Raw genomic sequence first — 25,482 nt, 5'->3', positions numbered from 1 at the left:
GGGGGCGGATAGGGGTGGACCTTAATATAAGCCTAACATGTACTATATGTATAACCTGGCACCCTGTCTCTAAGACAATGATTTATGTATTATTATGTACGGTCTCGCCAAAACACACAAAACGATTAACCAGCAAAGCCTATCATTTGTTCTGCTGGCTTTGTGTCATACAAACTTTCCAAGAGGCTTGTCGAAATTCTTTCATTGCTTTTTGGTTCAATTTATAATCCACATATCAAATAGCCATACAAGTTAATATGAATATAAATTATGATTTTAATCTGATGAGCATTGATGTGACGTCCTTGTTTATTAAAGTACCTGTTGATGACTTAGAGCCGCTCATGCGAGATGAAATACCCAAATGCAACTTGAGTATGTCCACAAATACCATTGTAAAATTATGTAATTGAAGTAGTCCCCATGGCACAGTGGTAAAACACTCTCCCGGTGCTTCGCAAGCGCTTTAGCCTGGGTTCGTATCCTGGCCGGAAAGGATTGACTAAGTGCCAGTCCTTAACTGTAGTCTCTGTTCACCCAGCAGTGAATAGGTATCTTGTTGTTAAACGATTTGACAGGTCGTATTCCAGGGAAAACTAAGATTAAGAACCGGCCAAAATGCTATGTAAGCTAGTGGCCTTACAAGAATAAAAGAAGTGAGAAAATCTGTAGGAGCCGTAATGAGGGTTCGAACCTATGCGTATGCCTGGGTGTTCCCAGGCATACGCTCTAGACGACTAGACCATGACATGGTAAAAGGATTGTAAAAAGAATGCGCTGGGAACATCCTGCGGATCGGTCCATAAAGAACCTTCTTTATGGCTCTTACGGATTTTCTCATTGATGCAGTCAAGTTAGTGTAATTACTCTCTGTGTACTGAAAAGGCTCTTGTATATATAACTAAAAAAAAAAAAAAAAAAATCTTTATATAAAAGACAATTACTTTTGTTTGAATTGAAAACATTTCTTACAGACCTTTGGTATGGCCCTTATTCCCTGTTTTGAGTAACCTATATGTAAATCTTTTCGAAAAGATTTTGATTAGGATTTTGCCCATTCATACTGTGTGGTTTTGATATGTGGATGATATTTTGTGTTTATGGCCTACCAATCGTGATCCTCTGGAGTTTCTGGATCAACTCAATTTTCTTTTCTCCACTATTATATTTGCCACCGAGAAAGAGGCAAATAGGGGCCTTACCCATTTGGGACATCATGATATATAGGATCGTTCAAGTTCAATGTTCACAGAAAGGCTACTAACGTGTGCTTCTATGTACAATATCATTCCAGTCGCCATATTAAAGTTAATATAATAAATTAAATATTCCGTGTTTTCTTCCATGTTTTTGAGATCCCTGCATGTTTGCAGCTCTGAATTTATTGATGACGAAGTGACCAAAATATATGAAATTGGGACAAAATTACAATATCCTAAATCAGTCCTAGACTCCTCTTTCCCCCAAGCAAAGCAAACCTTTTATAATCTCAAACCTATGTCTAGTCGGGAATTAGAGAACGCACTTGTGCTGCGGTACTTTGTAGAGTTTTACTAATCTCTCCCAGACTTTTAAGATTTTTAATGTCAATTTAGCCTTTAAACACAATAATACAGTAAAATTATTTTTAATTAAGAACTCTCCTAGTACCTCAGCAGGATGTGTATATACGATCCCTTGCTAGGACTGTGCTTTCAAAAATGTAGGCCAAACTGGAAAATCACTTCAGCCCTGGGTGTCCCAACATCAGTACTCAATATGGACTGCACAGCAGTTGCGTGCTTTCCTATGATATGAAGCGAGGCTACATACTACACATTGCAGCAGGATTTGAAAGCATGAAATAATTATTTGATGGAGCAGAAGACAAATTGTGTACCCATAATAATGTAACAAAGCTTGCTAGCACCGTGGCCGGGATTCACAGAGCACTTGCGAGATATGGACTTATCTCGATCGTGGTGGCTTAGTCGGTAAGTAGTAAACAATTTACAAAGCCATCTATACCATGAATGCAAGAGGAACAAGTCTCATAAGTGTAGAGGCGAGCGGCTTGGGACATCTGGCCCTGGGTTATAATCTCGTACTTACTTCAAAGAAGCTGGTGACCCAGGGAACAGCTGGGTCGGTATTCTCCACAGTAAAGAGGACGTTCTTTGTGGGCACAACTGTGCCCTCAGGTACAGCCTTCACTCGCAGGGGCAGGCGACCCCTGTGATGCTGGTGAAGGGGATCCATAGCACGCACAGTGAAGGAGGCACCATGGGGACACACGATGGAGGTAGGTGCCATGGGTACGCACAACAGAGGCAAGCGCCATGGGATGTTGAAGAAGGGAGAGGATGTTTTGTATGGTAAAAACGATATTTGGAAAACGAGAATTATATGCTAGGAAACAACAGCTGGGTGGAAAAAGTATTTAGGAAAAGAGTTTAATATTTAATATCACAAAGTTATCCAAAATAAAGAAGACTAGTGTTTATAATATAACAGCATGCTTGTTATGCTGCTTGTTAGAATTACTATATATTAAATTTTGCCCAGAATTAGAGTGATATACAAAGAAACATTATTTTTGCCTCACTACTGGAACGAGCTAAGAGTTGCATATTGGCGTTAAGAATGACGATGCTTCAATCTACTGCTTAATACCGACAAAACTAATTATCTGTCATCGCTATACCTCAACCAGATAGTTCCAGCCCTCTTCGTTGAAGACATCGTCCCTCTTGAAGACAGCGTTGATGACCTCCTTGGCTTCCTCCACCATGGCTCGTGTCACCACTGGCCCACACAGCCATCGTTTCAATATGTACTGCAGCCCGAAGAACACTGTGTATGGGAACCTGCCGGACATAGTTATGCCGTAGAAATTTGTAGGAGCAAGTTTGCTTACTCTCGGATTTAGGTAAAACTTGTACATGATTGTAAATTTTCACTGCCGCCCATTGGCGTAGCGTGTTTAATAATAAAATCAAATTATGTGTAACTAGCTCAAGATTAGCCAAATATGCCAAGTTTACTTACTGTAGGTAGTGACTGTAAACTTTCCACCGCCGCCCACTGCAGGGGTGAGGAACAACGACGACACATCCCACAACATTTGCCCAGTTTTCCCAGACATATCATTGGCTTACATATACCAAAGTAATTCGCTTTTACATAAGGGTAGATTATTGTTATACGTGATCCCAGCAGATTCTTCAATAATGTATGTCCATGAAGGAGTATTCATTTATACATGCTCCAAACAGATTATTCGCTTACATATGCTTCTAGCAAATTACTCGCCTATACATGACCCTGACAGATAATTCACTTCCTTCGTGTCATCACTGGCATCTAATTGTTCTGTAATTAGAACCTGTTCCAATAGCATATGTTTCTTTCACCACTGACACAATTTATCTCTCACAAGCACTTGTCACGCTACAGATAGTTATGAAAGGACTGGTACTCACCTGCCGCCTCTGGACTCGAAATAAGCGTAGAGTGTGGTAGTGCCAGGAGGGTAGAGCTTGTAGTGAGACGACTGTAGGGAAGATCAGATGTCTGAGTACCAGGAATATTTAATGCGGAACTGCAAAATAATCAAGTGTTAAGCATCACACATGACTAAAGTCTGGCACCGATGTTCACAGGGCACCCTTAGACCACGGCTTATGTTATATGATGTATTTTACTTCATCCGGGCTAAGTTCGGCATGCATCATATGATTTCTTCACTATAGAAATGCGAGAAAATTCTGCTTTGCTTATAAATTCCAATATATACAATGATTTTACATCTGTTGTTTTATTATTTAATAAATGAATTATTTATTATACATAAGAAATTCATTAATTATAAGATTGTTTTAAAATGTAGCACCATCACACCCAAAAAATAAAAATATTAAAATTAAGACCATTTTTCTTTCTCTGAATTCTACTAGAATAGAAAACGTAAAATTAAGGTATAAGCCCTTATCCAAATTGTAGGAACTGATATCGATATTAAAATTTATTTTGAGATGTTACATATCCAAGAAAATCTTTAAATAATTTTTTTTTTAATATTTTAACTCTTTACAAAAGAAGAAATTTGAAATCATTTATTTTTTAATATTTTAAGAATTGCACATAGTAGTGATGCAGAGTGGATTGCGGACTTCAAGTGTTAACAAGCATAAGACTATTGTTTTACTGGTAACTCAGCATGGATGATTATTTAGTTGCACATTAGTATTGCTTACGTAATCCTAGAACAGGAGAGTTGAACCCTATGGCACATATATTTATATTACTATCTAGCATAAAGGTCCAATTTAAATGTTTCTCCATCATCTATGTTGTAATAGGTCTATGTCACTGTTATGTATAATACTAGAAGGGGTTCCCGGTGATGCCCGGGTCTCTAGCTGTACTCACCTAGTTGTTCTTGCGGGGGCTGAGCTCTGGCTTTTTGGTCCCGCTTCTCAATTGTCAATCAACTGGTGTACAGATTCCTGAGCCAACTGGGCTCTATCATATCTACATTTGAAACTGAGTATGGAGTCTGCTTCCACCACATCAGTGCCAAATACATTCCATCTGTTAACTACTCTGACACTGAAAAAGTTCTTTCTAACGTCCCTGTGGCTCATTTGGGTACTCAGTTTCCACCTGTGTCCCCTTGTTCGCATACCCCCTGTGTAAAATAGATTTTAATTATCTACCTTGTCAATTCCTCAGAGAATTGTGTAGGTAGTCGTCATGTCTCCCCTTACTATTCTGTCTTCTAGAGTCGTGACGTGTGTTTCTCGCAGCCTTTCCTCGTAACTCATGCCTCTCAGTTCTGGGATTAGCCTAGTGGCAATACATCTGAACATTTTCCAGCTTCTTCTTTTGCTTGACACGGTACGGGTTCCATGCTGGGACCGCATACTTTGGGATTGGACTTACATATGTGGTATACAAGGTTCTGAATGATTCCTTACACAGGTTCCTGAAGGCAGTTCTGATGTTAGTCAGCCTTACATACGCCGCCAATGTTTTTTATGTGAGCTGCAGGAGACACGTTTGGTGGGATGTCAACTCCTAGAGCTTTCTTTCTGTCCGTTTAATGAAGGACTTCTTCTCCCATTTGGTATCTTGTGTCTGTCCTCCTGTTTCCACCGCCTAGTTTCATTGCCTTACATTTACTCTAGTTGAACTTTAGTAGCCATTTGTTGAACCATTCATTCAGTTTGTCTAGTGTTATGACCCCAAGTAGCCTGGGTGGAACAAGTCCACCCCATTGAGCGTTATTCTGCCTTCGGGACCTGATTGATAGGTCAGAGGAAAAATGTATATAATAAATAATATAATAAACATCAGTGAATAATTTAAGAATACTAGCAGAGAATGAGCATTCAAATAAGTGACATGAAATGAGATGTCGATGCTTTGGTGACTTGGCTTGATGCTAGCAGGACGTCGTGACCTTGCTTGAGCTACAGCACTCGTCAGAGATGGTTTGTACGTAGTGATCTCCTGGGAGAAGGAAGGATAGAGTGCCCTGTGTTGGTGTTGAAGTGAAGGCTATTTGATGTTAAGCGTGAGAAAGCTGTAAGGGAACTTCGTACACCATTTCTCTGTGACTTTAATAATTAGAGGCGGCCTGGAAGTGTGTGTTGGTCGCGTCTTTGTGGAACTCTAATTGTGGGTCTGCCTTCAAGAGGAAGAAAGCAAGCAGGCGTTTCTGCTGTGGAGCCTGCTGGGCGACTCCATACACTCAAATCATGACTAGAAGAAGCCTTGTGAAGCAGTCCTATAGCGATTTTTGTGGGTGGCCTGTGTGAGTGCCATTGTTGAGGACCAGGGCCTGAGCGTCCCTACGTCATAGATGCCGGCGATAAACCTGTTTAATCGTTTGTTAGATTAGCTACCGATGTTTGATCATGTGCCCAGCGATCATAGTGAGTATATGTATATATTAGGTAGTAATTTCATTGAGCCATTGAGCTGAAATAGGATATTTAAGTTGGGAGAATATGCTTGAAGGAGGAGTGGTACATCCCCTCTCGCAGAAGCTCAGTGGATGGCTGAACGGAGGGGGGACGGGAGGGGGGAAGCCCCCCTCCTCCAGCGTCGCGGCCGGCGGCGGCTCCAGCAACGCGTCAAGACATGTTCCCAGGTGGACGTGCCCAGGATGGGGGAGGACCCATCGCGGCGGTGCCTTAGTGTTTGAAAGGATGTCGGATGGAGGAGTTTTATTTTCTGTGAATACATTTATTAATATTTTGCCAGGAAAACATTTATTATGGCATGATGATGGATTTGCAGGTTTGTGTGGAAGAAGTTAGTGAAGAATCTTCGTACCAGAGGAGGAGTGTATGCTGAACTCCAAGTGTGAGCTGAAACTCATAGTGGAAGCTATGAGTGTAAGGTGGAATAGGACTTACAGTGAGGAGTGGAACTCCATGGACATAGCGAATCTTCAAGAAGTGTAAGGAGCTACACATATCTTTTCTGAAGCCAGTGGAGGAGCTTTACTGACATTCAAGGAGGACTTCATGTGCAGCTGATTGGAGGAACTGCAGGAGTACTTTACATAATATTTTTGAGGACCCAGATTGATGATGGTAGTAGGGGACCTCGAGTAATGGAACAGAGGATCTTATGAACACGTTGATGTTTAAGGGAGCGCTTGATTCCGTTTTTTGGCGTGAAGAGCGCAGTGCAAGGTGAGAGATTGATGCTATTATGTAGAGTAGGAATTATGTAAATGTTTAATGTGCAATGCATTGTAGTTTAAAGCAGTGAGGGGAACAGAAGGTTGTAGGCTGAAGTTTAAGCCACAGTTTGATACAGTTATAGGTTGGACACATAAGGCGATATTGGAGTGTTATCAGTTGGTAGCAGTCTAAGAGGTTGTATTGCTTATAACTATTAATGTATGTATATTGTGTATGTTCTTATGTATTAAATGTTATACTTGTTAGCTGACTTTTCTCTAGTTCCTGTGAGGTTTCCTGGTTAGTGAGAGAGAGAGAGAGTGAGAGAGAGAGAGAGAGAGAGAGAGAGAGAGAGAGAGAGAGAGAGAGAGAGAGAGAGAGAGAGAGAGAGAGAGAGAGAGAGAGAGAGAGAGAGAGAGAGAGAGAGAGAGAGAGAGAGAGAGAGAGAGCGAGAGAGAGAGAGAGAAAGCGAGAGAGAGAGAGAGAGAGAGAGAGAGAGAGAGAGAGAGAGAGAGAGAGAGAGAGAGAGAGAGAGAGAGAGAGAGAGAGAGAGAGAGAGAGAGAGAGAGAGAGAGAGAGAGAGAGAGAGAGAGAGAGAGAGAGAGAGAGAGAGAGAGAGAGAGAGAGAGAGAGAGAGAGAGAGAGAGAGAGAGAGACAGAGACAGAGACAGATATAACTTGAGTGATAGTGGACTATAACTAACTAAGGGGGATTGAGAGATCATCCCACAGAAAGGAGAGTGCGAGGGAGTCACGGCAGCTCAAGAACGGGTGTGTACTCATGACAACTAGGCAGTGTGAGGTATACCCTTGAGTAAAGGTGACGCTGAACCCGTCTCCCAGAACCAGACGCTTACCAGGGTGATCTCCCAAATAAGTGCAAGCTCTCCAATGTCAATTGCTGGAGTGTGGCTGCCGAAGTCGGCTGTTTGTTCTGTCAGGGTGTAGTTGGGGTCTCTGTTTGATGGTAGCTAGTAGCAGGTTGGTTCAAATAACATACCTGGTTACCTGGTTGATACCTGGTTGATGGGGTTCTGGGAGTTCTTCTACTCCCCAAGCCCGGCCCGAGGCCAGGCTCGACTTGTGAGAGTTTGGTCCACTAGGCTGTTGCTTGGAGCGGCCCGCAGGCCCACATACCCACCACAGCCCGGTTGGTCCGGCACTCCTTGGAGGAATAAATCTAGTTTCCTCTTGAAAATGTCCACGGTTGTTCCGGCAATATTTCTTATGCTCGCTGGGAGGACGTTGAACAACCGCGGACCTCTGATGTTTATACAGTGTTCTCTGATTGTGCCTATGGCACCTCTGCTCTTCACTGGTTCTATTCAACATTTTCTTCCATGTCGTTCACTCCAGTACGTTGTTATTTTACTGTGTAGATTTGGTACTTGGCCCTCCAGTATCTTCCAGGTGTATATTATTTGATATCTCTCTCGTCTTCTTTCTAGTGAGTACATTTGGAGGGCTTTGAGACGATCCCAATAATTTAGGTGCTTTATTGCGTCTATGCGTGCCGTATATGTTCTCTGTATTCCCTCTATTTCAGCAATCTCTCCTGCTCTGAAGGGGGAAGTGAGTACTGAGCAGTACTCAAGACGGGACAACACAAGTGACTTGAAGAGTACAACCATTGTGATGGGATCCCTGGATTTGAAAGTTCTCGTAATCCATCCTATCATTTTTCTGGCTGTCGCAATATATGCTTGGTTATGCTCCTTAAACGTTAGGTCGTCAGACATTATTATTCCCAAATCCTTTACATGCTAAACAAGTTTTATTGTATTGTAACCCCCCTCCACCCTCATACTAGGTCATCTTGTAGCCTCATACTATCTTTATCTCTCTGTCTAAATCCTCCTCTTAATCTTTGCATCATCAGCAAACAATGAGAGGAACGATTCTATACCCGCTGGGAGATCATTTACATATATCAGAAACAGTAGTCCAAGAACTGAACCCTGCGGGACTTCACTGGTCCCGCAGGGTTCAGTTCCCGCAACCCCGTGGAACCCTACGGGGCTCCACGGGCTTTGCCAATCTGAGATCTCCCCCATCTCAGTGACTCGCTGTCTTCTGTTGCTTAGGTACTCCCTTATCCAGTGGAGTACCTTCCCTTTCACTCCCGCCTGCATCTCCAGCTTGTGCACTTGTGCACTGCGATTGGCACTTTTAATTATAAACTGGCTAAGTTTCTGGTTCCATTATTAGAACCAATAACGCATAATGAATTTACTGTGAGAAATTCTCAGGATTTTGTAAAAGAACTTTCCTCTTTAAATTTTGAGTTCCCAACTATAATGGCCAGTTTCGATGTTGAATCACTTTTTACTAATATTTCTCTGTTGGAAACCATTGATATCTGTGTAAGTCAATTATTTGCTGACACTAACTTAGTGTCTGGATTTTGTAGTAAAATATTCAGACGGCTGTTAGAAATAGCAGTTAAAGACTCCATGTTTATGTTTAATAATATTTATTATAAACAAATTGACGGAGTAGCAATGGGGTCTCCTTTAGGTCCTGCACTGGCTATTGCTTTTTTGAGTTTTCACGAAATAAATTGGCTTGATAATTGTCCTTCGGCCTTCAAACCAGTCTTGTACAGGAGCTATGTAGATGACACTTTTTTGTTGTTTAGGGACCAATGTCATATTGAGAAATTTAGAGAGTATCTTAATGCACAACATAGTAATATACGGTTTACTGCAGAGTGTGAAGTTGATAATTCATTGTCGTTTCTTGATGTAAAAGTGAATAACCTCAATGGGTTCAACACTAATGTTTTTAGGAAACCAACCTTTACTGGTTTAGGTTTAAATTTTAATTCCTTTGTTCCTGATATTTTTAAGAAAAATGCTATTAACACTCTACTGAATAGGGCCTTTGTTTTATGTTCTAATTGGAATAACTTTGATCAGGAAATTAATTTTCTTGTGAATTTTTTTTCAAATAATGGTTATACTGTGCATATGGTTTATACTTTTATAAGGAATTTCTTATATAAGAAGTTTCACCCATCGTGTAGGATTACTACAGTGGAAAGGGATCTTAAATATATTAAATTACCATTTTATGGCAGTATTAGCTTTTCTGTAAGGAGTCGTTTGAGGAGACTGTTGCAGCAGTGTTATCCTCAAGTACACTTTAGATTTATTTTTGTCAACACAAATACCATAGGCTCTTATTTTAAATTTAAAGATAAAGTGCCTACCCCCTTGTGCTCAAATGTCGTATATATGTATAATTGTTCCAGCTGTAATGCTGGATATGTTGGGAGTTCCATTCGGAACTTTAAGATTAGGATACTTGAGAACCGGGGATTATCTTTTAGGACTGGATTACCATTGTCTAAACCAGCATTTTCGGAGATTAGAAACCATTGTTATGAGTTTGATCATTCTCTGCTGGAATCTGATTTTAAAATTCTGGACACTTGTATGAATGGCCAGTCAGATTTGAGAGTAATGGAATCCTTATATATAAAGGAGCTGCGGCCTCTGTTAAATAGCAACCTTTCAGCTGTTCAATTGTACACTGTATAGTGCACAGTAGGCCCTGTAATTTGATTTTTAGTTTATATGGTAGTTTAATTTTGTTTAGTTTACCATGTCTTTGCCCTTTCTTACTTACTTTAAGTCTTAACATTGTGCATTAATATAATCTTTTGTTTAGGATATATAATACATTTTTTGGTATTTAATTTTATTTAATATTTGAGTTTTTTATAAGATTTTGGTCAGTACTTTATAATTGTCGTTTATTCTGTTTGTATTTTACATACATTTTTTGTAGATTTGTAGTCGTTATATAAATATTTGTTATAGTGTTTAGTATCTATATATTAGGTATCAAGTTTCACTTCTGATCACTTCACATAAGTTTAATAGAATGGTTTGTTTTAGTAGTTATAAATTTCATCTTGTAGTTTAATGGATTTTAAATTACTTTTAGTATATGTGACAGTTAATAAGTTTTATTCGTATTGATCACTTTAAGTGCGCTTAAGTGTTTTGATTTTTAAGCATTTTCCTTTCTTTGATAGGCAATTATATTCAGTATGATTTCTTTGTTTACCAGCTATTTGATTGTGATTTCTGTTTTTTCTTTTAGATCTGATGATGAATACAAGAAGTTTTCGAAACGTTATGTTTTTTAAAGTAAAGCTTCTGATACAAGATGTTCAGTATATCCCTGGTTTTCCTATTCATCTTAAAATTAAGATTCCCGAAGGGAACATCGATCATAAATATTATATATACATATATATATTTTATTAAATATGACCGAAAAAGTAAGATTAATAATTCTAACACGAATTTTCTCAATCTTTCGTACATTACGCTTCACTGTTGGAGGTAAATCAAAAATTAATTCTCCAAAATTCATTTTTATTTCTAGTCTGACACGACACGGGCGCGTTTCGTAAAACTTATTACATTTTCAAAGACTTTAGTTCACAAATACACAACTGAATAGAACTTACGTATCTCCGATTTTATATCTACATTTGAGTGAGGTGGGAGGGGTGATGTGGCATTAACACAAGACAGAACAAGAGGGGATATTAATAGGGTATTAAAAGTATCAACACAAGACAGAACACAAACAATGGGTATTGAATAGAAGTGTTTGTAGAAAGCCTATTGGTCCATATTTCTTGATGCTTCTATATTGGAGCGGAGTCTTGAGGTGGGTAGAATATAGTTGTGCAATAATTGGCTGTTGATTGCTGGTGTTGACTTCTTGATGTGTAGTGCCTCGCAAACGTCAAGCCGCCTGCTATCGCTGTATCTATCGATGATTTCTGTGTTGTTTACTAGGATTTCTCTGGCGATGGTTTGGTTGTGGGAAGAGATTATATGTTCCTTAATGGAGCCCTGTTGCTTATGCATCGTTAAACGCCTAGAAAGAGATGTTGTTGTCTTGCCTATATACTGGGTTTTTTGGAGCTTACAGTCCCCAAGTGGGCATTTGAAGGCATAGACAACGTTAGTCTCTTTTAAAGCGTTCTGTTTTGTGTCTGGAGAGTTTCTCATGAGTAGGCTGGCCGTTTTTCTGGTTTTATAGTAAATCGTCAGTTGTATCCTCTGATTTTTGTCTGTAGGGATAACGTTTCTATTAACAATATCTTTCAGGACCCTTTCCTCCGTTTTATGAGCTGTGGAAAAGAAGTTCCTGTAAAATAGTCTAATAGGGGGTATAGGTGTTGTGTTAGTTGTCTCTTCAGAGGTTGCATGGCTTTTCACTTTCCTTCTTATGATGTCTTCGACGAAACCATTGGAGAAGCCGTTATTGACTAGGACCTGCCTTACCCTACAGAGTTCTTCGTCGACTTGCTTCCATTCTGAGCTGTGGCTGAGAGCACGGTCGACATATGCGTTAACAACACTCCTCTTGTACCTGTCAGGGCAGTCGCTGTTGGCATTTAGGCACATTCCTATGTTTGTTTCCTTAGTGTAGACTGCAGTGTGGAAACCTACTGCCAAAGATATATATATCTACTCCCACCTACTCCCACCTCACTCAAATGTAGATATAAAATCGGAGATACATAAGTTCTATTCAGTTGTGTATTTGTGAACTAAAGTCTTTGAAAATGTAATAAGTTTTACGAAACGCGCCCGTGTCGCGTCAGACTAGAAATAAAAATGAATTTTGGAGAATTAATTTTTGATTTACCTCCAACAGTGAAGCGTAATGTACGAAAGATTGAGAAAATTCGTGTTAGAATTATTAATCTTACTTTTTCGGTCATATTTAATAATATATGTCTACAGGAAAGACTGCTACCAAAATATACTAATATATATATATATATATATATATATATATATATATATATATATATATATATATATATATATATATATATATATATATATATATATATATATGTCGTACCTAGTAGCCAGAACGCACTTCTCAGCCTACTATGCAGGGCCCGACTTGCCTAATAAGCCAAGTTTTCCTGAATTAATATATTTTCTCTAATTTTTTTCTTATGAAATGATAAAGGTACCCATTTCATTATGTATGAGGTCAATTTTTTTTTATTGGAGTTAAAATTAACGAAGATATATTACCGAACCTAACCAACCCTACCTAACCTAACCTAACCAATCTCTATAGGTTAGGTTAGGTTAGGTAGCCGAAAAAGTTAGGTTAGGTTAGGTAGGTTAGGTAGTCGAAAAACAATTAATTCATGAAAACTTGACTTATTAGGCAAATCGGGCCTTGCATAGTAGGCTGAGAAGTGCGTTCTGGCTACTAGGTACGACATATATATATATATATATATATATATATATATATATATATATATATATATATATATATATATATATACAGAAAATCTGTCAGTCTGGTGTTGACAAAGGCTTTAACAAGCCGAAACGTTCACCTCATTTCATATTTCTCTGTGGATTTTCCGCATAAAATGATCAGTGTTTTGTGATCGTCAATTGCATATATATACACGATCCTGCTTTCACTGAATGTTCAAATCAGTAGAATGTTCTTGCAGCCCCAGCAACCATTATAGAGCCAACAAAACAACACAAACAGTCCAGCTGGGACCACCCTCTAGTGGAAAAAGTAGCTGATGCCATGCTAAGCGTCGCATCATCAGACAAGGAGAAAGCCCGCCTCAGAGCAGTGCGTGCCCCCCATGCAGGAGACTTCCTCCTGGCAGTACCCATGTCTGCAATGGGCACGCGCCTAGATCCAGAATCCCTTCGTGTAGCAGTGGCCCTCCGCCTTGGTGCCCCAATTCACACTGAATACAAGTGTATTTGCAACAGGGTGGAAGCAGACCAATACGGATTGCATGGGTTGCATTGCGGAAGCACAAAGGGCTGGCATGCAAGACACAACGAGGTCAATGACATCATCAAGAGAAGCCTCGTCTCAGCTGGGTGCCCAGCGGAGAGAGAACCTCGCATCCTAGGGGTCCAAAACCCGGATTTCCCAGCACTTCGCCCTGATGGCATCACCATATACTCATGGAAGGAGGGTAGACAGTTGGTGTGGGACTACACATGTGTATCCACCCTGGCTAACACCTATGTACACTTCGGAGCTGATCAAGCAGGTGGGGCGGCCAACCACAGGGAAACAGCAAAATCACTCAAGTACAGGCGACTGGAAGGTCAATACCTCTTTGTTCCCATAGCGTCTGAGACGCATGGCCCCTGGGGCAAGAGTGCCTTGGGATTTCTCAAGGAATTGGGGTCCAAGCTCATTGACGTCACCAGAGACCCAAGGGCTTCCAGTTTTTTATTTCAGCGTCTCAGTGTGGCGATCCAGAGGGGAAATGCTTGCTGCGTCCTCGGTTCCTGTCCAGAAGCGGAGGAGCTTCAAGAGATCCATAACCTTTAGGCATTTGTCTTGTATGTTTTGTAACCTTTAAATACACAATAAAGGAAAAAAAAAAAGGGAAGGGGGTGGTAGGAGAAAAGCACACAGAAACTGTATTGGAGGGGACCCACATTCCCTCCAATGCGTTATGTGTGGTTTCCTCCGAGGCTATGGGTCCCCCTTCTTCCAGCCAGAGGTGGTACTCCCTTCCCTATATTCATATATATATATATATATATATATATATATATATATATATATATATATATATATATATATATATATATATATATATATATATATAATATATATATATATATATATATATATATATATATATATATATATATATATATATATATATATATATATATATATATATATATATATATATATATATGAATATAGGGAAGGGAGTACCACCTCTGGCTGGAAGAAGGGGGACCCATAGCCTCGGAGGAAACCACACATAACGCATTGGAGGGAATGTGGGTCCCCTCCAATACAGTTTCTGTGTGCTTTTCTCCTACCACCCCCTTCCCTTTTTTTTTTCCTTTATTGTGTATTATATATATATATATATATAATACACAATAAAGTATATTATATATATATATATAATATATATATATATATATATATATATACCTATATATATATATATATATATATATATATATATATATATATATATATATATATATATATATATATATATCGAGCCGACCGGCTCCCTATAACCTAGGGAGCCGGTCGGCTGAGCGGACAGGATGCTGGACTTGTGATCCTGTGGTCCTGGGTTCGATCCCAGGCGCCGGTGAGGAACAATGGGCAGAGTTTCTTTCACCCTGTGCCCCTGTTTCCTAGCAGTAAAATAGGTACTTGGGTGTTAGTCAGCTGTCACGGGCTGCTTCATAGGGGTGGAGGACCGGGCCGCGGGGACACTAAAGCCCCGAAATCATCCCAAGATAACCTCAAGATATATATATATATATATAATATATATATATATATATATATATATATATATATATATATATATATATATATATATATATATATATATATATATATATATATATATATTTTATTAAATATGACCGAAAAAGTAAGATTAATAATTCTAACACGAATTTTCTCAATCTTTCGTACATTATGCTTCACTGTTGGAGGTAAATCAAAAATCACTTCTCCAAAATTCATTTTTATTTCTAGTCTGACGCGACACGGGCGCGTTTCGTAAAACTTATTACATTTTCAAAGACTTCACAAATACACAACTGATTAGAACTTGCGTTTCCCTGATTTTATATCTACATTTGAGTGAGGTGGGAAGGGTGATGTGGCATTACATTTGAGTAAGGTGGGAAGGATGATGTGGCATTAGAGGATATTAATAGGGTATTAAAAGTATCAACACAAGACAGAACACGAAACAATGGATATTGAATAGAAGTGTTTGTAGAAAGCCTATTGGTCCATATTTCTTGATGCTTCTATATTGGAGCGGAGTCTTGAGGTGGGTAGAATATAGTTGTGCAATAATTGGCTGTTGATTGCTGGTGTTGACTTCTTGATGTGTAGTGCCTCGCAAACGTCTAGCCGCCTGCTATCGCTGTATCTATCGATGATTTCTGTGTTGTTTACTAGGATTTCTCTGGCGATGGTTTGGTTATGGGAAGAGATTATATGTTCCTTAATGGAGCCCTGTTGTTTATGCATCGTTAAACGCCTAGAAAGAGATGTTGTTGTCTTGCCTATATACTGGGTTTTTTGGAGCTTACAGTCCCCAAGTGGGCATTTGAAGGCATAGACGACGTTAGTCTCTTTTAAAGCGTTCTGCTTCGTGTCTGGAGAGTTTCTCATGAGTAGGCTGGCCGTTTTTCTGGTTTTATAGTAAATCGTCAGTTGTATCCTCTGATTTTTGTCTGTAGGGATAACGTTTCTATTAACAATATCTTTCAGGACCCTTTCCTCTGTTTTATGAGCTGTGGAAAAGAAGTTCCTGTAAAATAGTCTAATAGGGGGTATAGGTGTTGTGTTAGTTGTCTCTTCAGAGGTTGCATGGCTTTTCACTTTCCTTCTTATGATGTCTTCGATGAAACCATTGGAGAAGCCGTTATTGACTAGAACCTGCCTTACCCTACAGAGTTCTTCGTCGACTTGCTTCCATTCTGAGCTGTGGCTGAGAGCACGGTCGACGTATGCGTTAACAACACTCCTCTTGTACCTGTCAGGGCAGTCGCTGTTGGCATTTAGGCACATTCCTATGTTTGTTTCCTTTGTGTAGACTGCAGTGTGGAAACCTCCGCCCTTTTCCATGACTGTTACATCTAGAAAAGGCAGCTTCCCATCCTTTTCCGTCTCGTAAGTGAAACGCAGCACGGAACTCTGCTCAAATGCCTCCTTCAGCTCCTGCAGATGACTGACATCAGGTACCTGTGTAAAAATGTCGTCAACATACCTGCAGTATATGGCCGGTTTCAAGTTCATGTCGACTAAGACTTTTTGCTCGATGGTACCCATGTAGAAGTTTGCAAACAGGACACCTAGGGGAGAACCCATAGCGACCCCATCTACTTGCTTATACATGTGCCCATCCGGGCTCAAGAAGGGTGCCTCTTTAGTACAAGCTTGGAGTAGTTTCCTCAGAATACTTTCTGGCATGTCAAGAGGAGTACAGGCTGGATCACGATACACTCTGTCGGCTATCATTCCGATTGTCTCGTCCACATAGGGGTGGAGGTCACTTTTCCGTCACTTACGAGACGGAAAAGGATGGGAAGCTGCCTTTTCTAGATGTAACAGTCATGGAAAAGGGCGGAGGTTTCCACACTGCAGTCTACACAAAGGAAACAAACATAGGAATGTGCCTAAATGCCAACAGCGACTGCCCTGACAGGTACAAGAGGAGTGTTGTTAACGCATACGTCGACCGTGCTCTCAGCCACAGCTCAGAATGGAAGCAAGTCGACGAAGAACTCTGTAGGGTAAGGCAGGTTCTAGTCAATAACGGCTTCTCCAATGGTTTCATCGAAGACATCATAAGAAGGAAAGTGAAAAGCCATGCAACCTCCGAAGAGACAACTAACACAACACCTATACCCCCTATTAGACTATTTTACAGGAACTTCTTTTCCACAGCTCATAAAACAGAGGAAAGGGTCCTGAAAGATATTGTTAATAGAAACGTTATCCCTACAGACAAAAATCAGAGGATACAACTGACGATTTACTATAAAACCAGAAAAACGGCCAGCCTACTCATGAGAAACTCTCCAGACACGAAACAGAACGCTTTAAAAGAGACTAACGTCGTCTATGCCTTCAAATGCCCACTTGGGGACTGTAAGCTCCAAAAAACCCAGTATATAGGCAAGACAACAACATCTCTTTCTAGGCGTTTAACGATGCATAAACAACAGGGCTCCATTAAGGAACATATAATCTCTTCCCATAACCAAACCATCGCCAGAGAAATCCTAGTAAACAACACAGAAATCATCGATAGATACAGCGATAGCAGGCGGCTAGACGTTTGCGAGGCACTACACATCAAGAAGTCAACACCAGCAATCAACAGCCAATTATTGCACAACTATATTCTACCCACCTCAAGACTCCGCTCCAATATAGAAGCATCAAGAAATATGGACCAATAGGCTTTCTACAAACACTTCTATTCAATATCCATTGTTTCGTGTTCTGTCTTGTGTTGATACTTTTAATACCCTATTAATATCCTCTAATGCCACATCATCCTTCCCACCTTACTCAAATGTAATGCCACATCACCCTTCCCACCTCACTCAAATGTAGATATAAAATCAGGGAAACGCAAGTTCTAATCAGTTGTGTATTTGTGAAGTCTTTGAAAATGTAATAAGTTTTACGAAACGCGCCCGTGTCGCGTCAGACTAGAAATAAAAATGAATTTTGGAGAAGTGATTTTTGATTTACCTCCAACAGTGAAGCATAATGTACGAAAGATTGAGAAAATTCGTGTTAGAATTATTAATCTTACTTTTTCGGTCATATTTAATAAAATATGTCTACAGGAAAGACTGCTACCAAAATATACTAATATATATATATATATATATATATATAAATATATATATATATATATATATATATATATCGTACCTAGTAGCCAGAACTCACTTCTCAACCTACTATACAAGGCCCGATTTGCCTAATAAGCCAAGTTTTCATGAAATAATTGTTTTTCGACTACCTAACCTACCTAACCTAACCTAACCTAACTTTTTCGGCTACCTAACCTAACCTAACCTAAAAAGATAGGTTAGGTTAGGTTAGGTAGGGTTGGTTAGGTTCGGTCATATATCTACATTAATTTTAACTCCAATAAAAAAAAATTGACCTCATACTTAATGAAATGGGTAGCTTTATCATTTTATAAGAAAAAAATTAGAGAAAATATATTAATTCAGGAAAACTTGGCTTATTAGGCAAATCGGGCCTTGCATAGTAGCCCAAAAAGTGCATTCTGGCTACTAGGTACGATATATATATATATATATATATATGTCGTACCTAGTAGCCAGAACGCACTTCTCAGCCTACTATTCAAGGCCCGATTTGCCTAATAAGCCAAGTTTTCATGAATTAATTGTTTTTCCGACAACCTAACCTACCTAACCTAACCTAACCTACCTTTTTCGGCTACCTAACCTAACCTAACCTATAAAGATAGGTTAGGTTAGGTTAGGTAGGGTTGGTTAGGTTCGGTCATATATCTACGTTAATTTTAACTCCAATAAAATAAAATTAACATCATACATAATGAAATGGGTAGCTTTATCATTTCATAAGAAAAAAATTAGAGAAAATATATTAATTCAGGAAAACTTGGCTTATTAGGCAAATCGGGCCTTGCATAGTAGGCTCAGAAGTGCGTTCTGGCTACTAGGTACGACATATATATATATATATATATATATATATATATATATATATATATATATATATATATATATATGTTGTACCTAGTAGCCAGAACGTCGTACTCGGCATACTATGCAAGGCCTGATTTGCCTAATAAGCCAAATTTTCATGAATTAATATATTTTCTCTATTTTTTTCTTATGAAATGATAAAGCTACTCATTTCATTACGTTTGAGGTCAAATTTTTTTTATTGGAGTTAAAATTAACTTAGATATATGACCGAACCTAACCAACCCTACCTAACCTAACCTAACTTATCTTTATAGGTTAGGTTAGCTTAGGTAGCCGAAAAAGTTAGGGTAGGTTAGGTAGTTGAAAAACAATTAATTCATGAAAACTTGGCTTATTAGGCAAATCGGGCCTTGCATAGTAGGCTGAGAAGTGCGTTCTGGCTACTAGGTACGACATATATATATATATATATATATATATATATATATATATATATATATATATATATATATATATATATATATATATATATATATATATGCGAACAAGCCTGAATGGTCCCCAGGACTATATGCGAATGAAAACTCACACCCCAGAAGTGACTCGAACCCATACTCCCAGAAGCAACGCAACTGGTAACTACAGGGCGCCTTAATCCGCTTGACAGGTAGGTTAGGGGGTGGATTAAGGCGCCCTGTAGTTACCAGTTGCGTTGCTTCTGGGAGTATGGGTTCGAGTCACTTCTGGGGTGTGAGTTTTCATTCATATATATATATATATATATATATATATAACTGAAAACTCAAACTGGGGTGTGAGTTTTCAGTTGCATATTGTCCTGGGGACCATTCAGGCTTGTTCGCGTATATATATATATATATATATTATTAAATATGACCGAAAAAGTAAGATTAATAATTCTAACACGAATTTTCTCAATCTTTCGTACATTTCTTTTCACTGTTGGTGGTAATTCAAAAATCAATTCTCCAAAATTCATTTTTATTTCTAGTCTGATGCGACACTTGAGCGCGTTTCGTAAACCGTTTCGTTTTATGAAACGTGCTCAAGTGTCGCGTCAGACTAGAAATAAAAATGAATTTTGGAGAATTGATTTTTGAATTACCACCAACAGTGAAAAGAAATGTACGAAAGATTGAGAAAATTCGTGTTAGAATTATTAATCTTACTTTTTCGGTCATATTTAATAATATATATATATATATATATATATATATATATATATATATATGTCGTACCTAGTAGCCAGAACTCACTTTTTGGCCTACTATTCAAGGCCCGATTTGCCTAATAAGCCAAGTTTTCATGAATTAATTGTTTTTCGACTACCTAACCTACCTAACCTAACCTAACCTAACTTTTTCGGCTACCTAACCAAACCTAACCTATAAAGATAGGTTAGGTTAGGTTAGGTAGGGTTGGTTAGGTTCGGTCATATATCTACGTTAATTTTAACTCCAATAAAAAAAATTGACCTCATACATAATGAAATGGGTAGCTTTATCATTTCATAAGAAAAAAATTAGAAAAAATATATTAATTCAGGAAGACTTGGCTTATTAGGCAAATCTGGCCTTGAATAGTAGGCCAAAAAGTGAGTTCTGGCTACTAGGTACGACATATATATATATATATATATATATATATATATATATATATATATATATATATATATATATATATATATATATATATATATATATATATATATATATATATATATATATATCACATGTTTATTTTCGTGATATACACACACACACATATATATATATATATATATATATATATATATATATATATATATATATATATATATATATATATATATATAAGTGATGTGGTGGAGGCTGACTCCATACACAGCTTCAAGTGTAGATATGATAGAGCCCAATAGGCTCAGGAACCTGTACACCTGTTGATTGACGGTTGAGAGGCAGGACCAAAGAGCCAGAGCTCAACCCCCGCAAGCACAATTAGGTGAGTACACACACACACACACACACATATATATATATATATATATATATATATATATATATATATATATATATATATATATATATATATATATATATATATATATATATATATATATATATATATGTGTGTGTGTGTGTGTACTCACCTAATTGTGCTTGCGGGGGTTGAGCTCTGGCTCTTTGGTCCTGCCTCTCAACCGTCAATCAACAGGTGTACAGGTTCCTGAGCCTATTGGGCTCTATCATATCTACACTTGAAGCTGTGTATGGAGTCAGCCTCCACAACATCACTTCCTAATGCATTACATTTGTCAACCACTCTGACACTAAAAAAGTTCTTTCTAATATCTCTGTGGCTCATTTGGGCACTCAGTTTTCACCTGTGTCCACTAGTGCGTGTTCCCCTTGTGTTAAATAGACTGTCTTTATCTACCCTGTCGATTCCCTTGAGAATCTTGAATGTGGTATTCATATCCCCCCTAACTCTTCTGTCTTCCAACGAAGTGAGATTTAATTCCTGTAGTCTCTCCTCATATCTCATACCACTCAGCTCGGGTACAAGTCTGGTGGCAAACCTTTGAACCTTTTCCAGTTTAGTCTTATGATTGACTAGATATGGACTCCATGCTGGAGCCGCATACTCCAGAATTGGTCTGACATATGTGGTATGTAATGTTCTGAAAGATTCCTTACACAAGTTTCTAAAGGCCGTTCGTATGTTAGCCAACCTGGCATATGCCGCTGAAGTTATCCTCTTGATTTGAGCTTCAGGGGACAGGTCTGGCGTGATATCAACCCCCCAGGTCTTTCTCTCTCTCTGACTCCTGAAGTATTTCATCTCCCAAATGATACCTTGTATCTGGTCTCCTGCTTCCTACCCCTATCTTCATTATATTACATTTGCTTGGATTAAATTCTAACGACCATTTGTTCGACCATTCCTGCAGTTTGTCCAGGTCTTCGTGAAGCCTCAAGCTGTCCTCCTCTGTCTTAATCCTTCTCATAATTTGTGCGTCGTCAGCAAACATTGAGAGGAATGAGTCTATACCCTCTGGGAGATCATTTATGTATTTCAGAAACAGGATAGGTCCGAGTACAGAGCCCTGTGGGACTTCACTGGTGACTTCACGCCAATCTGAGGACTCACCCTTCGCTGTAACTCTCTGCTGCCTATTGCTTAGGTACTCCTTTATCCACTGGAGCGCCCTACTCCTGCCTGTTTCTCCAGCTTATGCATCAGCCTTTTATGGGGTACTGTGTCAAAGGCTTTCCGACATTCCAAAAAAATGCAGTCTGCCGATCCTTCTCTTTATTGCTTAATCTTTGTCACCTGATCGTAGAATTCTATTAAGCCTGAAAGGCAAGATTTACCCTCCCTGAACCCATGTTGATGGGTTGTCACGAAGTCTCATCTCTCTAGATGTGTTACTAGGTTTTTTCTCACAATCTTCTCCATCACCTTGCATGGCATACAAGTTAAGCACACTGGCCTGTAGTTCAGTGCCTCTTGTCTGTCACCCTTTTTAAATATTGGTACTACATTAGCAGTCTTCCATATTTCTGGTAGGTCTCCCGTTTCCAGTGACCTACTATACACTATGGAGAGTGGCAAACAAAGTGAGTAGTGTAAAGTACGCCTAGAACCGTCTGCAGCACCTGAGCAGGTGAGCTCATTAAGCCCCCCTGCTCAGGTGAGCACAGGTACAAAGTCCCAATAGGGTCTGTGGGGATACCCCGAGTATTTTGGCACGTGCTGGCGCATTGTGGAGGTCTGCTGCGCGGGTCCCTTTGGTGGAGAGATATGTTGGTGGTTGGAGGGAGACTATGTGGTTTGTATGCGGTTATGTAGGGGAGAGTAAAGGAAGAGGAGAAGAGGAGAGGAATGATGAAGAGGAGAAGAAAAGTAGATGAATATGTATGGGTAAGCACCGTAGAGTTAATCCTGTGTGTAGATAGATAGGAGTATGTGGGTTATGGCACGGATATGTTGGGAGGGATATATTGAGGTTCCCCCCTACATGGCCCTGATATGTTGTGGAGGGAGGGGGGAACCTGCGTGAGAGGGGAGCAGGGAGGGGGGGAGCCCTGCCTAAGAGGGGAGCATGGACGGGGAAGCCCTGGGAGAAAGAGTGGAAAGTGAGGGAGCAGGTGGGTTTGTGTGACAGTAAATGTAAACAAAGGAAGGTTAAACTTTTCTCAGCCAACGCATCTGTGTTGATGGGTGATCAATGACTGTTATTAGTCCCCCATACACGGGGCAGGAAGTGTTGAGGGGGGAGCGTGAGAGTCGTGGGTCTTAAGATGGTAGGGGAACAGGTGGAGTCATTATTTTAACTTTTTCTAACAAAAGAAGCATTTAACGTTTTCTCACAAAATGCATCTGTGTTGATGGTGACCAATGACTGGTATTAGTTTTCCCTACAGGGGCAGGAAGTGTTTTCATCGAGCTGTAATCTTTGAAAGTTTTTCACTGATTGCTTTGAAATTTTAACACAAACTTCCATTCAAATACACGCATGTTTTTATATACTTACTATATTCTCCCCCTCCCCACTCACCAGTCAACACCTCACTGGGTCCAGATAAAACAATGCCGCCCGATATCGAAGCAATGATTACCCACATGATAAAAAATCACCCACTCATGCAAGAACTAATAAGCAAGCAAAATAAACTTGAGAATACCCTATGTACAATCCAGAAGACCCAGGAGGACATACTTCACATTCTGCAGGGCCTGAACTTGCCTCAGGCGAGTTCAGCAGGTTGCAACTTGGTGCATGAGGATGCAACACGAGCCACAGCACATAACAGCAAACTAAGTGCTATCGCTGCCCCAGTGAACACACCACCACCAGTGAACACAACACCACCAGTTAACACAACACCACCAGTGAACACAACACCACCAGTGAACACAACACCACCAACAGCACCACCAGTGAACACAACACCAACAGCACCACCAGTGAACACAACGACACTAGTGTACACAACACCATTGACCACTGGCACCCATACAAACAGTACCACCAGCACATGACGGTGGTGCAACACCACATACAACACCACCAGTGAACACACTCTCACCAGCAACAACACCGCACACAGTACATCTGATGACCAACACCTCCACGATGGGTAACCACGCTGAAGAAAGTCTCACTATCCTACAATGGAACTGCAATGGCGTTCGCAATAGAATTAATGACATCATACAATACGCTCGTGAACACCAAACTGACGTTATAGTGCTACAGGAGACAATGGTAGGTGATGACTTCAACCCCAGGTTCAGCGGTTATCGCAAGTTCTCCCTGCCCTCTCGGGAAAGAAAACGGGGTCTCATCACTTTTGTAAATAACAACATTCCCGCACAAATTATTGATGACCTGCACATGGGGGATGAGTTTGAATCACTGGGAGTAACCCTTTACTTAAACAATAATGCTCTACATATAATCAACCTATATGTGCCACAGAGTAAACTTGACCTTGACACACTGCCTGAGTTTGTTAATGAAGACCCTACCCTGCTGGTCGGTGACCTGAATGCCAGACACCCACACTTTGGTGCCAACTGTCATCAGCCCAATGTCAATGGACGGAAACTGTCACTCTTTGTCAGGGGAAGTGAAAACCATAGGGTCCTGGGTGATGAACAGCCAACTCACCTCAGAGGAGGAAGATTAGACTATGCTCTCCTGCTGAATGCACAGGACACGGATGCCAGTACACACATTGTGCACAGTTTATGTAGTGACCATTGGGCACTGATTACCACCGTCGACATGAGCAAGAGAAGGAAAGAGACAAATAAAAGAAAAAGGTTATCACTCGGACCAGATATGAGGCCGCACTTCATAAACAGGATGAGTGACTGGTTCACTGAATACCAAATCCCAGAAGACATTAACACATTTGTTGATGACCTTAACCACCAAATTGAGAGCTGTCTAAGAGTTCCGCGCCGTACACCTTGGCGAAGTAACCCTCAGAGGAAGAAAATAAAATGGTATGAGAATGATTACATAAAGATGCTTAACGCAAATGTGCGAGACATGAGTAGAGAGTACCGGAGACATCCCACTGAAAGTAACCAAGAGTTGTTTAAAACTGTGTGTCAAGTAGCCAGGGAGGAGAAGATTAAAGAGCGGGAAAGACAATGGCTTGAGTTCACTAGCTCTATTGGACAGGAAACACCTGCAAGACAAGTGTGGGCAAAAATTCAGATAGCTAAGGGGGGCAGAGCCCGGCCTGCGGCTCACAAAGACCCCCAGGGTAAGGCTGAGGAACTAATTCACAAGTGGAGTGATGCAGCATCCTCCTCCTCCCTCCCTGCAGAAATCAGCAGGGAACAGCTCCTGCGACATGATGACAGAAGAATTAGGATAACAAGAGCACTGTCTAGTGATGACGAGTATGGGGAACCAATCACAGCCCAAGAAGTAAGGGGCGCTATGAAAAAGGGTAAAAGTACAGCACCTGGTGAAGATGGCGTCACCTACGACATACTCAATGCAC

The 25,482-nt window shown here is 39.8% G+C and overlaps 1 protein-coding gene across 1 annotated transcript in view; it reads right to left on the bottom strand.

Annotated features, from left to right (window-relative positions):
• Nucleotides 1-25,482, bottom strand: part of LOC138352597 (nicotinamide phosphoribosyltransferase-like) — a 174,184-nt gene that overhangs the window by 132,028 nt on the left and 16,674 nt on the right. The window contains exons 2-5 of the mRNA XM_069305087.1: nt 7,535-7,648; nt 3,462-3,532; nt 2,684-2,846; nt 2,092-2,220 (exon numbers count right to left, since the gene is read on the bottom strand). Coding sequence (XP_069161188.1) covers nt 2,092-2,220; nt 2,684-2,846; nt 3,462-3,532; nt 7,535-7,648 — 477 coding nt within the window. The remainder of the gene's footprint in view (nt 1-2,091; nt 2,221-2,683; nt 2,847-3,461; nt 3,533-7,534; nt 7,649-25,482) is intronic.

The sequence above is a fragment of the Procambarus clarkii genome, chromosome 54, assembly GCF_040958095.1.
Source record: "Procambarus clarkii isolate CNS0578487 chromosome 54, FALCON_Pclarkii_2.0, whole genome shotgun sequence".
Lineage (NCBI taxonomy): Eukaryota > Metazoa > Arthropoda > Malacostraca > Decapoda > Cambaridae > Procambarus > Procambarus clarkii.
This window is presented reverse-complemented; position numbering and strand designations above follow the sequence as displayed.